The sequence below is a fragment of the Lissotriton vulgaris genome, chromosome 3_1 (genome assembly GCF_964263255.1).
Source record: "Lissotriton vulgaris chromosome 3_1, aLisVul1.2, whole genome shotgun sequence".
NCBI classification, from domain to species: domain Eukaryota; kingdom Metazoa; phylum Chordata; class Amphibia; order Caudata; family Salamandridae; genus Lissotriton; species Lissotriton vulgaris.
The window spans coordinates 1106666885-1106682162 of NC_141689.1; the positions used below are offsets into that span (position 1 = coordinate 1106666885).

Below are 15278 nucleotides of genomic sequence, written 5' to 3' on the forward strand. Positions count from 1 at the left end.
ATGCATGTGTTTTAATGTATTTGAAAAATATGGTAAACTATTAATTATACAAATTAATAAATGTTATCTGATTAGACATTTTTGGATGTTGGTAAAATGTAAAAAGCATTATCTACATATAAATTATTTATGATTTAACAATCTTTTTCAGCTATAACTTTTGTTAATGTATGATGAAACAAAAACAATTGAACAAATTAAGAAAGAAATCCAAAACCAGTCCTTGAATTTGAAATTTTTGATTTATTCAACAAAACAAAATTGAAAGGAACAAGATTAAACAACAAAAAACAAAAGAAGTCAATCATGGCAAGTGAAACTATTATTGAAGGGCCTAAATTGATTGAAATCCAATGTACAAAATACAACTGGCAGAAAAAAAATATAAAAATGTCCAGAAAATAGTCCACAGAGTGAATGCTAGTCACACACTGGAGGACATTAGGTTCTGCGTCTCTTCCTGGTGTTGGTGGTGGAGGTCTTGCTATCATCTCCTGCTGGTCCAGATGAACGTCCCCTCCTGAGAGAGACTGGTGGATTCACAGTTGCGGGGACTGGTGGATTTGTAGTAGCAGGGACTGAGGTGGATACAGGGGTTTCCTCTTGTGGCAGGGCATCCCTTTCTGTGGCAGATGTAGTAGGCCCATATGTTGTTGGACCACATACAGGGGAAGATGTTGCTGGAAAAGCCCTGCACATATGAGTAAAACAATCATGTATTACCCCAGTTAGGGATCCCAAACTAGAGTTGAAAGTTTCCATCTGAACATTGTGCTCCCTTTGCAACTGCTTCATTTCCCGAAGCTCTGTAAGCACTTGGCCCATCCTGTCTTGGAACTGGTTAAGAGAACTCAAGACTTGGTCAATGGTGGCCTGGGTGACAATGAACCCAGTGGCCTCACTTTGCTGGCCCACAGATTCCCTCCCACGAACCCTACCCCCAGTACCCTGTGCCCGTGACCCAGTATGCCCCATTCCACTGGGTCCTTGCTGAACTGGAGGTGGTGGTGGTGTTGGATCTGCAGCAGCCAGGACTGGGGGGCACAAAATTGGCGTAATGTTCCTTTGGACATGGGAAGTGGAGATATCCTGAGGCTGAGATGTGGTAACAGTTGGGGTCGGAGATGTCGTTGTGGGCCGAGGGAGACTCACTGGAGCTGTCTGCCCAGGCGAACCAGATGGAACAGCCTGCTCCTCATCGTCCTGACAAGCTGAAGTGGATTCCTCACTGAAGGCTTGCTCCTGGTCTGGAGTGGGGGTATCATCAGTAGCTGTGGCAGATGGTTGTCCACGAACTCTGGGACTTAGACCTAATATAAATGTAAAAAAATAACATTTGTTAAAGTCTGGATTATACAACAAATTAGTTTGAAGCAAAAAAATGAAGCAACCTAAAAGGAAACGAAAATTAAAATAAAAATTATACCTTTCAGTGGTATTATTCTAAATATAAAAAAAACTCTACAAATTACACACACTACTACTTTAAAAAAGCAGGTAAAAGGATGTCCTAAAATGAAACAAAATAAACCAAACATTTAACACAACACAGTAGAGAGGAGTAATGTGAAAAAAACCTTTCCAAGGCCTCGCTGGATAAAATTCTCAAAATTAAACAACTTAGAAGGATAAATAGCATCAGTCATCATATAAATATTGCAAAGTACATTTATTTTGAAAAAAACTTATATTCAGCATATAAAATACCATACATTAAATATGTTAAGGGAGTGGTCGCAGCGGCTGTGCTCAGCGGCGCTGGGCAGATACAGCATAGAGAAAACCTTTCTACATTCTGGCACTACCTACATCAGCCTGCTATTATGATTCCCCACGTCTACCAGAGACACTCTGATCCGGACTTTACCAACCTACAGTAATACTGCAATGCTGCAATACTGAAATGCAAAGAACCTTTAAGTGAACCCTTGAGTGAAGAACAAGTGAAGAACGCCATACGCCGCATCATCACTTCACAGCATAGCGGTACCGGGTAAGGATGACGGCTACGTCCCGATGGCAAACTAACTTTTGACATTTGACTTTTTGTGTGTTAACAATAATAATCGGCCTCTGCTTCTGCTTCTGCTTTTGCTTCACTGCTGGCACTAAGATCTGTATATCCCTGGCTGCAACACACTAAGCTGAATTTTTTAAGACCAACCGACCGTCTTTTCCGTCTTTTCCCCCTTATCATCTCTGACTCTGACTCACCTCCCCATCTTGCGGATATCGTACCGACACCAACGCCTCCGTCAATTGCTGCTCTCTCCCCACAGAGACACCGAGACAGTGAAACCTTTCCTCATCCTCTCTCCCTGGCTCCAAAGGCTTCATCTGCTAACACGAGAGCAGGGGCCTCAAATCTCAAGCGCGCTCCGTGTCCCACGCCTCCCGTTGCCAGGGAAACGTAGGAGGCGCCTGCTGTAAGAAGGCAGAGGGTGAGGCTGAGAGAAGGAAAAGAGCTGTGAAGGCGAATGCTGCTCATAGGCAGAACGAACTCAATAAAAAGGAGCTGCAGTATTGAATGCCGCACTGGGACTAGGACTGGGACTGGAACTCTGGCCACTACATCTGTCCTATTTGATACAGTGATTAACATCGTTTTTTCTCCATCAATATTTGGGACAACAACATTTCAACTGTGTAGACTCTGCTCCTCCATTACTGCTCTCTCACAGAGTGTATTAAATATCTGCCTTAAGGAAATTAAGTACAAGAGAGGTCAGAATAGCATTGATATTGTACTGAGAAAACGCTCTCATTCCAAGAAAGAAATCCAAGTAGGGCAACCTCGAACTCAGCTGGGCTTATAGACGGGCCTACAGAAGCCAGAAAACAATCAGAGCTGGATTGCAACGCCATCTAAGGCTATAAATATGGAGAGGAACGCTGAAGAGGACAGAGAGGATGGAGGAGGAGAGGAACTCATCGCACAAAAGGACCAGAAAGCCAAAAAAACCCAAAAAGGCCAGAAAACACAAACAACAGCTTTAAATAAATCGACTCACAACAAAGAAAAGGGGGATGAAGAAGGCGCTCTCCTACAAGGAGATACACCGATCCAAGAAGACCCGGCATATTCAAAGGATGTGATAAACCTAGGAAATCAAAACCTTGAGAACGCCGAAACTGAGGAGACACCTGATGAGGCACCTACTCCGCACATAAATAACAGACATAAAGGCCCTGAAAGTAGAGGGACCAGAGCAAAAGAAAAAGACATGGCAAGAAATGAATCCCAAGAGAAAGGAAAAGCTAAAGATAAAAATGTAGAAAAAAAAACTGGAAAAAGAAAGGGAAAAGGCAAAACGCAAGGAGAGAGAGAAAGAGAAAGAGAAAGAAAAGGAGAAAGAGGCTGGCAAAAAGAAGGACAAAGGGGGAGAAAGAGAGGAAACATAGGAAAACGCCAAATTGGAGTTAATGGCTAAAAAAGCACAGAGGTTACAGACCATAAATTTTTTTAAAGCTGCTGCTAAGAATACTGGTCTACCGGCAACATCCCAACCAAGAATATCTAATATATTTAGCCCTCGCCCGAAGGACTGCCTGAGCGACGCATCGACAAATGAAAAAGCACAGAGCCAATTGCAAAGCAAGAACTCTAGAGAGCTGAATGGAAACTGCAAGGATGCTCAAAGTATGGTCCCAACTAAAACCAACACTGAAGGGAATCATACCACACGGTCAAGCGAAGGAACTCTGAAAACTGACCCAAATATGAGGAGCAACGAGACAAAGACATCCATAAAGGCTGATGCAATGAGATCTAATCAGAGAGAGCAATCTGATCAAAAAGAGATGAATCAGAAAGCTGAGCATCTACACCCCTCTCTCAACACGCAAACGCCCCCAGCTGGGAAAGACTCACATTCAGCTATTCACTCACTTTCTGACGAAGAGTCCGAATCAGAACTATATGAAACAGGGATGTCTATCTCAAGTGACTTAAGTGAACTAAGAGACTCAAATGAATCAAGTCCCGGTGCGCAAACTGGTTCTGTACCTCTGGAGATCTCGGGCTCCAACGACTCAAGATTATCCAGCGAAACTAACTTCAGGAAGAAAAGGAGCGGGGAAAAAAAAGGATGAAACATAAAAGAGAAAAAAATATGATGAACGAAGAGACCACAGACCCCGGTAACAACACGGACTATGCCAAAAGTAGACCTAATTCTACCCGTAAAAGCCCAATGATTAAATCACCCGGAGAAACATCACGTCAAAAAACAACTGAGCCCTCATTGAGCGAGGTGCTTAGCTCAATAAAAAAACTTCCACGAGGATATGAAGAAAGATAGCCATAGGAATCGCATGGCAATTGAAAAATTACAAGGTGCAGTGAAGAAAGCGGGCAACATTTGCTCTGAGATGTCTGAGAGGATGGTCATGGTGGAAACTCGTGCTGAGAATCTCGAAACAGATATCGTGAAGCTCCAAAAAAACGAAAAGGAACAAGATGGAATAATAAAGGATCTCATGGCCAAAGTGGAAGATCATGAAAACAGATCTAGAAGGAACAATTTAAGTTTCCTTGGAATCCCAGAAAACTTTGAGGGAAACAACGCTAGAGGAGCAATGATCAACATTCTTAAAACATCGTTTCCGGAGTTGGAAGCCTGGGATATGGAAAGGGAGATACAGCGGGCTCATTGTTTTCCCCTAATGCCATCAAAACATTCTAACAAGCAACATCAATATCCCAGGGCAATGCTGGTTTACTTTGGCAATGTCCTTCTCCGTGAAGCAATCTATGACCTTGCCAGACCGACTACTCAAAGAGAATATAAGGGATTCAAATTTTTTGCTAGACCGGATTTCGCTCACTCTACTGTTGAGCGAAGATGGAAAATGCGCCAGCTATTTGAACCTTTTGAAAAAATTGGAGCAAAAGTATTTTTGCAAAACCCTGCACGCCTGAAAATCATGTTCAAGGGCTCAACAAAAAGCTTTAATAGCGAAAAGCAGGCGGAGAACTATCTACGAGAAATCTCAGGGACTGGGCCACGAAATTCAGGGAAATAATGCGAACCACAGAAAAAAACCTATAGAAGGAATAGTTAAGCTGAATTAACTACTCCACTATGTATTAATCAGGAATCCTATTCTGCGGAAGCATTGAGAACTAGTAGAATGGATAAGCAGGCTGGAAAACATATTTAGTTTATAAAATTAAGTGTGAAATATTTTCATATTATCCAGGCTTTGGTTCATTAGGATTAGATAGGTATATAATACACATTATTATCTAGCCCAGCCCGCAGGGCCCGCCTTCACGGATGTCACACCCCTGGTCCAGACAGGGTCAGGTAACCTTCAAAGGTGGTGGTGGGTGGGGGGAGGGAAAGAGGGGGCATCGGGAGGTAGGGCAGGTCGGTGGGACCTCTGGGTTGGGGAAGGGGGCGTTCAGGGGGAAGGTCAGACAGGAATTTTAAAAATTACAGAGAAAAGGAAAATCATAAGGCTATAGCTAACACTTTTCTTATGGGAGAGTATCTCTCTAAGATGGGTAGCACAAACAAATGGGGGCACTGAAGATTATGTCACTTAATATCTGCGGCCTAAATTACATTAAGAAGAGACAAGCAGTTGCGGTGGGTCTACAAACTACAGGCCCCAACATAGTATGTATGCAGGAGACACATATTGAAGGCTCACAGCTACACCTTTTAAAAACATTAGGGTACAAATTAATCTGCGCTACTACTCAGGGAGCTCGTGTCAGGGGGGTGGCAATCTTAGCTAGAGGCGGAGATTTTAGCTTTAACCGATGCAAAGCAGATAAATTCGGGAGGTGGGCAATCACAGAATGCCAGTTTGAACAATCGCAGTTAGTTACCATCTGCTCAATTTATGGAAGCAATTGTGATGATCCCACCCTGATAAATGAGGTCTCTAGCGAACTTGCACATTGGCCATTACCAGTTCTCATCTGCGGGGATATCAATATTAACTTACCCTCCGACTGGTCAATGAAGGATAATTGGGTGTATCATGGGAGGAAACCTAATGTGTTCAAGGCCCTAAAAAATCTATGTCATATGCACGGACTTCTGGATGGGTGGCAGATCTCTAACTCTGAGGATCCAGGCTACACCTTTTTTTCAAATCCACACCGGGTGCATGCTAGGCTTGACTATTTTCTTATATCACAGACATTAAGCTCTATCACACAAATAGAAAAATTGCCTTGAGAACTATCTGACCACAATCCTCTAGTATGCACCCTAGAGCTAACACAAATGGCCCAGAAGGCAAGAAATTGGACCTTCGAGAAATCCCTGCTCCTTGAAGATTATTGTAATCACATGCGAGCATGGATACCCAATTTTTTTAGAAAATAATGTAGGGAGTACCTCTATAGAGATAGTGTGGGACGCTCTAAAAGCAGGAATCCGAGGGGAAACCACACAATACTCAATAAGGGTTCATAAATTGGCCAGAGACCTGTATAAATCGCTATCAGGAAAACTACAGGGTTCTGAAGAAGAACTCATCAGGGCAACCCATGATTCTTTAACGGTAGAAGAGCTCACTAACATTCAATATCAGGTGGCAATTGATAAGGCTGCTATTATGATTACATTTATCACCAAAGCGGATAAAAAAGACACTGCACATAGTGAGAAAATCTACAAAGTAAGCGAATTAGTTGGCCATCAACTGGCCATACGTATGAGGCAACAAACATCTCAGAACTTCATACAGGAAATATCAGACCCAGTGGAAGCTTAATCTCAGAAAGTAATAAAATCAGAGAGGCATTCTGGCACTTCTACAGCACTTTATACTCAGAGGAAAGAGGGGCCGATATAGACAGTATGAGAGAATACTTAAATCAGGGAACACCCAGTAGATTTGCTGAAGAAGACCGAGATAATCTAGAGGAGATACCAGTCTTGGAAGAAATTCTAGAGACAGTGAAGGCTTTGCCTAGAGGAAAGGCAATTGGCTTGGACTCTATCCCTCTAGAGTTTTATATCACTTTTTTAGATCAAATCCAAGAGATTTTCTTAGATTTGTGTGCACATATTTAACGGGGGACAACCACCAAGATCATGGTCAAAAGCAAAAATAATAGTATTCCTGAAGAAAGATAAACCTCCGAATCAGATGGGCTCCTATCGCGCCATCACCTTAATCAATGTGGATTCAAAAATATATTCCAAATTAATCGCGAATCGAATGGCACCATTAATCCACAAACTTGTCTCAAATTCCCAGCACGGGTTTGTACCTGGAAGAGGAACCACAGATCACATCCATAGAGTGATCACCCTTTTTGACAGCACAGAGGTGACGGGAGACCCAATGGCGCTCATCCTTTTAGACGCCAAAAAAGCCTTTGACCGGGTCTCCTGGTCATTTCTGTGGCTGTCAATGGGTCATCTGGGCTTTAAACAAGGATTCATTCAGGCAGTACAAAAACTATATACCAACCCTAAAGCTGTAGTGATGATAAATGGTAATCTCTCTATTAATTAAATTAGACGGTTAACTAAAAAGAGGGATAGACTCATGCTTATTCTTACAAGATTATAGTCGGTGGGGTCAAAAACTGCTTAGCACTCTTTGTAATTTTTCATTTTTTTTCTCTTTTTTTTGTTTTTTTTTGTTTTCGCTTTCGTTTAAACTTTGCCTTTTAAGAATATGTTGTACAATTCGTTTGATTCTTTAAGTGACAAAGCACTAATTGAATGACTTCTGTTATAACTGATATATATGTTAAAATAATCAAGAAAAAAAAAATGGTAATCTCTCTCAAGAATTAACAATATCAAGGGGAACTCGACAGGGATGCCCATGCTCCCCATTGCTGTTCGCCATCTACATTGATCCCTTTATTCGCAGTCTGGAATCTAATGCTGGTATTATCCCTATACTGACCCAAGGCTATATGACTATAACTCTTGCTTATGCCGATGACATAGCCATAGTAACATAAGATCCGGCATTAGCCTTACCTATAGTTGAAACTGAGGCTAAAAACGTTGGTAATATGGCCGGCTACGCTCTTAATCAGAGTAAAACCCAAGTAGTCTTAAATGATAAATGCATTATTGTAGATCCTTGAGTGACAACAAATGCGACCTACTTAGGGGTATGTATCTCCAAACTCGATAAATTGGTCGAATTAAATCTGAGCCCCCTGCTAGATAAAATGCAGAAAGATCTTCACTGTGATAATAACCTACACTTATCTTTGATCGGCCGTGTAAAAGCTTTAAAAATGGTATACTTCTCTAAACTGCTTTATATGTTCAGAGCAATCAATCTGGAAATTTCTGAATATTGGTTCAAATTGACGGAGCGCACTTTTTCTAGTTTTATTTGGTCCTATTCACAACCTCGAAGAGCCTACAAGCTCTTGACTCTTCCTAAAGAAAAAGGAGGCTTAGCTCTCCCTAACCTTAAGTTATATTATTGGGCTTGTATGCTCTCATATATTCTTGAACTATTTTTTTCTATTAGATAATAATGAGACAGTCTCAGGGGAAGACCAACCATCAATCCATCAGCTGGTATTAGGTAATAAGAGCAAAGGCTATCTGTGGCGATTTCTCTATGATAGCACCCACAAAAAGGTCCGTCTAAAGAACTTACTGGGGGGGTTTAAAGCGTGGAAAGCTGTGAGGAAATTACTGGGCATAGGATGACTCTCGCTCTACTCTCCTCTAAGCAATAACCCGGTTCTCCCTGAAATCTTTAGTGGAGCCTGTATTGAGAGATGGACTATGACTGGAATTACACACTTTGGATGTCTTTTCGCAAATGAAGGGCTACACTCGTTTGAAACCTTGAGGGAAATATATCACTTGGAGTGGAGGGACTTTTTTTAAATATCTGCAAATTAGAGATTTCTTAACACGAATAATTAGAGAAAATACCTCATTTAATAAAATACCGACAGCAGAAACGTTAAAAAAATCCCAAAAATTCACAATCGGTGAGATGTATTCTCACTTGTTATCCCTTCTTCCGAACAATCTCGAGAAAACAGCACAGAAGTTGCAGGGAAAATTAGCAAACACCACAGAAGAATTTAATTATGCCTATGATTTATCCCAAACTATCCTTATGTCAACCAAACTACAAACACAGTTTTATAAAACCTGCTTTTTTATTTATTATACCCCTGATAGAATTGCTAAATGGGGGAGTGGGAGAGGCACATGCTGCTTTAGATGCACATTATCTAATGCGGATAGCGTACACATATTTTCTTCCTGTGCAAACCTATCCTCCTTAAAACTGAGCATTGAACGGTTTTTAACTGATATCCTAAAAACCGGAATAGTCCTCTCTAATGAAATGATTTTGCTTGGGGCAACTAATCTTGCAGAACCATCCCCTGGACATGAACTAATATTTATCACCATGGCGGTCTTAAGAATCTGTATCGCCTCTGCCTGGTTAGACCCTAACCCACCATATTTTCAACAATGGTTTTCTAGACTGTTAGCTATATTTAACTTGGAAATGGCTATATATAAAAGAAAAGGCAGAAGACGGAGGGCCAGGGGATTGAAAATCTGGAATCCTTTAATTGAGTGGTCCCAATCCCAAAGCAATTCTCTGTAACATAAAGCCATAACCTGCGGGATCTAAATACTGCAAAAATGTAATTTGTTATAGTTGTACAATATTTGAAATCTATAATTATTCAGATGTTACGTCTATCTCCCCAAATAGATGGGAAATGTTTTGGTTGTTAAATTAACCTATTTAGCCATTAATGTTCAATGTATGAATCCATCTAATTTTCTAATTTCTCTGTGTATATATGTGAAATATTCTTTGTTGAACTTGTCCGACTTGGGGGGGAGGGGTTTTATATACTTTGGAAAAAACCCAATAAAGATATTTTTAAAAAAAATGTAAGTCAACAAACTTTGAATGGTGAAACAAATACCATCAATTCAAGAAAATACCAACAACTTTCCAAATAGAGCATAAAATAGAGATTGATGAATATATAACACTTTAACATATGGGAAAATATGTTAGAAAAGAGAGAATGACCAAAATGAAATTGCAGGTTTTTTTTAACAAGGCGCCATGGTAGCTCTAGTCATTTCAATTCAACATTACCAACGCCTTCAAAATTGTAAGTAAAATATCCCTAGTAAAACAATATGCAGTAAAAAATGAACAGGCATTTACAATATAAAACACACATTTGAAATGTGTTTTTAGATGAAAAAACACTAGCACCATAACATCATGTAAAATGTAATAGAGATTGACACCTGTAATCGTAAACATAACTAAATACATTCAAACAAACAAGGCAAAAACAAAAAAATAAACATGAAAAAACCCACACATAATGACTACACATATTAATAAGTAGTAAAACGAGAGAAGCAACAATGCTACAAATGTTCTAAAAGAAATAAACAAATAATAAATTATATATAGGTGTATACGTTTAAAAAAGGTGCAAAACACATTAGCAACAGCTAAACGAAAAGCAAAACCACATTTAAGTTTAGTGACGCATTCAAAACTATAACTTACCAGTCTCCACTCCATCAGGGATTCCTGTCAAGGCTTCAAAATGTAGGATCTGCAAGACCTTCTCCTCCCAGGGAAATAGTTGTAAGGGGGGTCTGGGAGAACCACCACCAGTCCTATGGGGCTCCAGGTGACGCTTGGAGGCCAGGGAACTCACTCTCCTCCGCAAGTCGTTCCACCTCTTCCTAATTTCCTCATGTGTGCGCAGATTGCTTGCTACAGCATTCACTCTACCAACTATTCTGGCCCACATTTGTCTTTTCTCAGCTATAGTTGTATTTTGTACTTGGGCTCCAAACAATCGTGGCTCTACTCTAATAATTTCATCCACCATGACTGACAATTCTCTGTCTGTAAAACGGGGATTTCTCCTCCCTGCCATTATGAAAAAGTAAACAAATTAACTTAATAACCCACCAGATAATACATTTTTAAAAAAAAGACTAAATGAACAAGAAACAGAGAAAGCAAAAAGAGACCTGACCACTGAAAAGGTACTCCGGAACAATATTCTGCTGCAGTTGAATGCCAAAGGATCATAGTGTGAAACAGAATGTTTTTTTATAAAGAAACACTAGAAGTGGCCAGCCAGTCACCACAGTTTACTATGCAGGTGAAAACAATTAGTCAAAACACATCAGGTGTGTGGTATCAGCATCAATCCAAAAACCACAGGACTAGTACAAGGGAGCCCCTCCAGCCAGCAATCTCCTGCTAGGACAATGCCTATGGGTACTTGTAAACACCCCTGAGGGGCTGACCTAGATCTAAACCAGGCCCGGAATTTGCACGGTCATCCTCACCGCCCTCAATGAATGCTTAAAAAGCATCGGGCACACTGCAGTGGTCGCACCTATCCTGATTTTGGTGCATTCCGCGGTGTGTTGAACCCCAATAAGTAAATATTGCTAGCAGTATTTCTCGCCAGGCCTGAACACCAGAGGCAGCAGCATACCTGCCTCTCTGACATCACGGGCGGGGAGGTGCCCAGCTCTCCTCGGCAGGGAATGCTGCGCTCGGTCGGAGTCCGGTGTGTGGACGAGGGGTGGGAGGGACTCGCTGCTCGGGTGGTGGGAGGAGCCCGGCTGCTTGCGGAAGAAGGCGCTGACAGCTCCCGGCGGCGGCGGTGCAGAGCTCGGCGGCGGGGGACGGCTGCCTGTGTGGAGCTGCGTGAACTCATGGCGGCGGTGCGGGCGCTCCGGCGGGCGGGCTGCGGGCCGCAGTGACGAGGCGCTCCCCTCGCTCCACCCTGCCGGAGCCTGCCTGCGCTCGGACCGGCCCCGGAGGCGGACAGTATGCGATGGGGATCTGCTGGACCCAGTGCTGCGGGCTCTTCCGGAGAGAGAGCAGCCGCCTCCAGCGAGGAGGAGGGTAAGAGGGGCGGGTTTGGGGGGGTGGTCGGGAGGGATGTGGGGGTGCAGCGCTGTGCTCCTATCCCCCTGTGTGTACGGGAGAAGAACACACACACACAGCCATTGTTATCAAGTGCTATTGCAGGTGGCACCCCCGCCCTGCCAGCCACCACCACACACGTGGCCTCAGTGTGTCGTCTTGTCTATCCCCAGGAGATCCTGTTGTACAGCTATACCTAGAGTGCAGGCTGAGCAGGCACTTTCCGCCTGATGTCTGCGACGGTAAGTGTTGTTCTGCTGTAGGGGAGCCGACGCTGGACGTCTGGTGGTATGTGCTACTAAACACGAAGAACTGCTGATCCTTTCGCCTGTAGGGGTCTGCCACTAAATATGGTGATGATTGCCATGGGTAGTAGGTTGGTGCAGCCCAGCCTGTGTAGGTGATGTAGATGGCTTTTCTAGCCCGATGTGTCAGCTGGGGAGCTCTCGCCCTCCGCTTCACTGGAGTGTGCATTGTCCCCAGTGTCCGTCAACAGCATCCTTGTTGTACTTCTTGTCACGTGTGAAATGTGATAACCCGCGCGTTAGAGGAGATGCGTCTAGGAGTGATCTGCAGTGGCACCAGCATGTGCCTTCTACGCCAGTGTGTCAGCACAGCTCATGCATCATGGGTGACAGTGCAACAGAGGAGCTGTCGTTTTCTGGTATCTTGTACATTCTGAGCAGTGCATTTTGAGTACACTGGGTCAACATATATATTTTCCCCTGAATAATATATACTATTCTAATGATTCCATCTGAAAAACCCTCACTATCCCAATTTCTGAGATTACTGACCACACTTTCTGATTTAATTGTCACTATATGGGATTTATTTCATTTGTTCTCCTGTAGATGACTTTCCTGATACACGCACTAACTGTAGATACATGTATCCAATTAGAACTGTAGAGACATAAAAAATACCCCTACTAGTCGGCATTTGATAATTTATATAGTATAACACAAAGTGGATGCTCGCGATCAGTTGACATTTATTCTGATTACGGTGAAATTCTGTGTATTCCAAGGAGTTTTGTACTCTAATGGATCTCCAAATGTAAATTTAACTCTATTGAGCGGAACATTCTTTTAATGCTTTTACTCGCATGTACTACTAGTCATCGTCATATTTTTACTTCAAGGTGAAACCGCTCCCCTGACAAAAACATCCTTGTTAGTTTAGCTTTCTCAAACTCCCTACCCCCGGAGTCAGGATAAAATCACCTCCCTCAATACTTACTGAAACTTTCAAAACCTTGTTGGGCCAATGCTTGAAGTGAGGCTGAGGAAGGTCTGGATTTGAGGATTCTAACAAAGCAGAGTAGGCCTAAGAGTAAACCTGATCATTAGTAAAGGACGTCAGGACTGCCACCCAATCCTTCTTCTCTTCCTAGAACTAATTTATGAATAAATACCGAGTGAAACCTGGACAGCATTGCCTGTCCAGAAATCGAGAAGATACCACTTGTCCATGTGGAATGTCCTCCATTTTATTGAATGCAGACAAATAGAAATTATTTGAAAACTGCATGCAGGATTCCCACACCAACCTGACCTGTGATTCTCAGTCAACTAACAACCTGTCAGACAAAGACTTATGATAAGCACAGATTTGTATTCCTAAAAGTGTCCTCCACTAGTACATCCGCAATCTTAATTTAAGAATCTAGAAAACTCTTTATGGACTTAACATTAATTTCAACTCAGATCAGAACCTCGTGAATTGGATAGGCTAATGCAATAGTATTTTCCATCCATCTGCTTAAGGGTGCTCCAGATGGTTTTTGTGCCTGACCTGTCATCACAAAAGTAAGTAAGTAGTATGTATGTACATTGCAACGATTTTAAATAATTGCGCAATAAAACTTTACTTACTGTCATCACAAAAGTTACTAGCGGACTGTAGGATCTCCTGAATGTAGCTCACTAATCTAGTTAGCTGGAACAGACCCTCTGACCTCCACACAATATAACTGTTCTTTAAGCTAGAACATAAATGGCCATGTCTGCTGTCTATAAAAGAATGCACAACATGCAGCATCAGTGCCTCAGGGGTCATGCTGAAAATGATTCATCTCATCTCCTTCAATTCTCTGACTGCCTCCAAATAGACTGTTTTATTACGGGGACTCTTGATAATCCAATGCGTCTATAGGCATAAATAGATGAAGCCGCAAGATTGGAAATACCAGTGGTGAAATTATCAGGTGCACCAGTGGTCTAACAAAAATCCTAGTCTGTCTTGTCATCAGCTCATCATCTTTTGCGAAACTACTACAGTTAGCCTGAAATGCCCTGATGGCAGCCCGTTGGGTTGTTTCTAATGACTTTATTAGAACCACTAGCGACCATGTTTAAAAAAAAAAAAAAAAAAATACGCAAAAAAGGACTAGGTAGTGGCTGGATCACAGTTTACACTCATCAGATCTGAAATGATAGCCAGAAATATTAAAATCCCATTATAGACAATGGCTATCTGTTGAATCTACACCACCACTGATCTTTTCTTTTAGAATATTCTCCAGACTGACCAAGCCATTTCGGTGGTGGGAAAGATTACCTTGCTAACTACAAGAAGGAAATCGGTCTATATAGTGTGATAGAAAGACCACCGATGTGGGAGCAACTACAGTTCACCAATGGTACATAGCTCGTACAATCTCGGGCTTGAGTGTGGTTTCCATCAGCCCACCCATTTGGCGGAACATCATCATTTGGAAAACCAAGAGAGAGGGATCACCTATAGCCAAATATGGTAACTAGGCATAAGTACTGGACCTCCTCCTCTCGAAACAGTCTCAGCCTCTTTGTTTGTTCAAGGTATGCGAGGACTGATGGAGTGCAGTGCAAGTGATAAACGTGAGTGTAATAAAAATGACTAAAAGGACAAAAAATATGTTTATTAGGAATTGACCTAATGCCATGTGATAAAAACCGCCTGATAGTATGAGATAATTTTGACTATCTATTGGCTAGAAGTAAAGATTACCCTCAAACTACATGAGAGGAGAAAAAACTCGGAAGTCTATGCCTACTGACATCATGATCAACTAAGCAAACTACATGTTTTGAGCCTAAAAGGAAACACTAGTTTCCTTCTCTTTTCTCCTGAGTTATTTGTACCATTCGGGGAGTAAGTTGTATTTGCAAAAAATGCTTACAGAAAATCTCTATTTAGCAACAGTAGTCCTATGCAGAAATTGTTACGACGTAATGAATATAGACACAATGGAGCTATATTTGTTGTAGTGATTTGTCCAGCCGGACAGTGATCACCAAAGATTTGGAAAAAGTTACCTTACATTCACGAAGAGTGAGACACAAGCCTGTGCCTTCACGCTTACAAATTGGCAAAGTAGAGGGATA

At 41.9% G+C, this 15278-nt stretch overlaps 2 protein-coding genes across 3 annotated transcripts in view; one reads left to right on the plus strand and one right to left on the minus strand.

Moving 5' to 3' along the window:
• Nucleotides 1–225: 225 nt before the first annotated feature.
• On the minus strand, nucleotides 226–11328 carry LOC147727498 (uncharacterized). Its single transcript, XM_086961572.1, has 2 exons — nucleotides 10522–11328; nucleotides 226–1310 (listed from the first exon to the last, which is right to left on the minus strand). Exons 1-2 carry the CDS (start codon nucleotides 10898–10900, stop codon nucleotides 442–444), a joined length of 1248 nt encoding a protein of 415 aa, XP_086817698.1. The 5' UTR covers nucleotides 10901–11328; the 3' UTR covers nucleotides 226–441.
• A 226-nt stretch (nucleotides 11329–11554) lies between these two features.
• The window catches only part of AP1AR (adaptor related protein complex 1 associated regulatory protein), a 185511-nt gene continuing 181787 nt past the window's right edge, over nucleotides 11555–15278 (plus strand). Inside the window, exon 1 of one of the 2 annotated variants that reach the window (XM_086961575.1) lies at nucleotides 11555–11889. In XM_086961575.1, the coding sequence (XP_086817701.1) occupies nucleotides 11819–11889 (71 nt within the window). In that variant the 5' untranslated portion in view covers nucleotides 11555–11818. The remainder of the gene's footprint in view (nucleotides 11890–15278) is intronic. The other variant, XM_086961574.1, reaches the window with a different exon arrangement.

Bases quoted from the DNA above. Each gene is read 5' to 3' on its own strand.
- LOC147727498 (XM_086961572.1), bottom strand. From the start codon at position 10,900: ATGGCAGGGAGGAGAAATCCCCGTTTTACAGACAGAGAATTGTCAGTC. The intron at 1,311-10,521 runs GTAAGTTATAGT...CATTTATATTAG, and splicing joins CCCTGATGGAGTGGAGACTG to GTCTAAGTCCCAGAGTTCGT.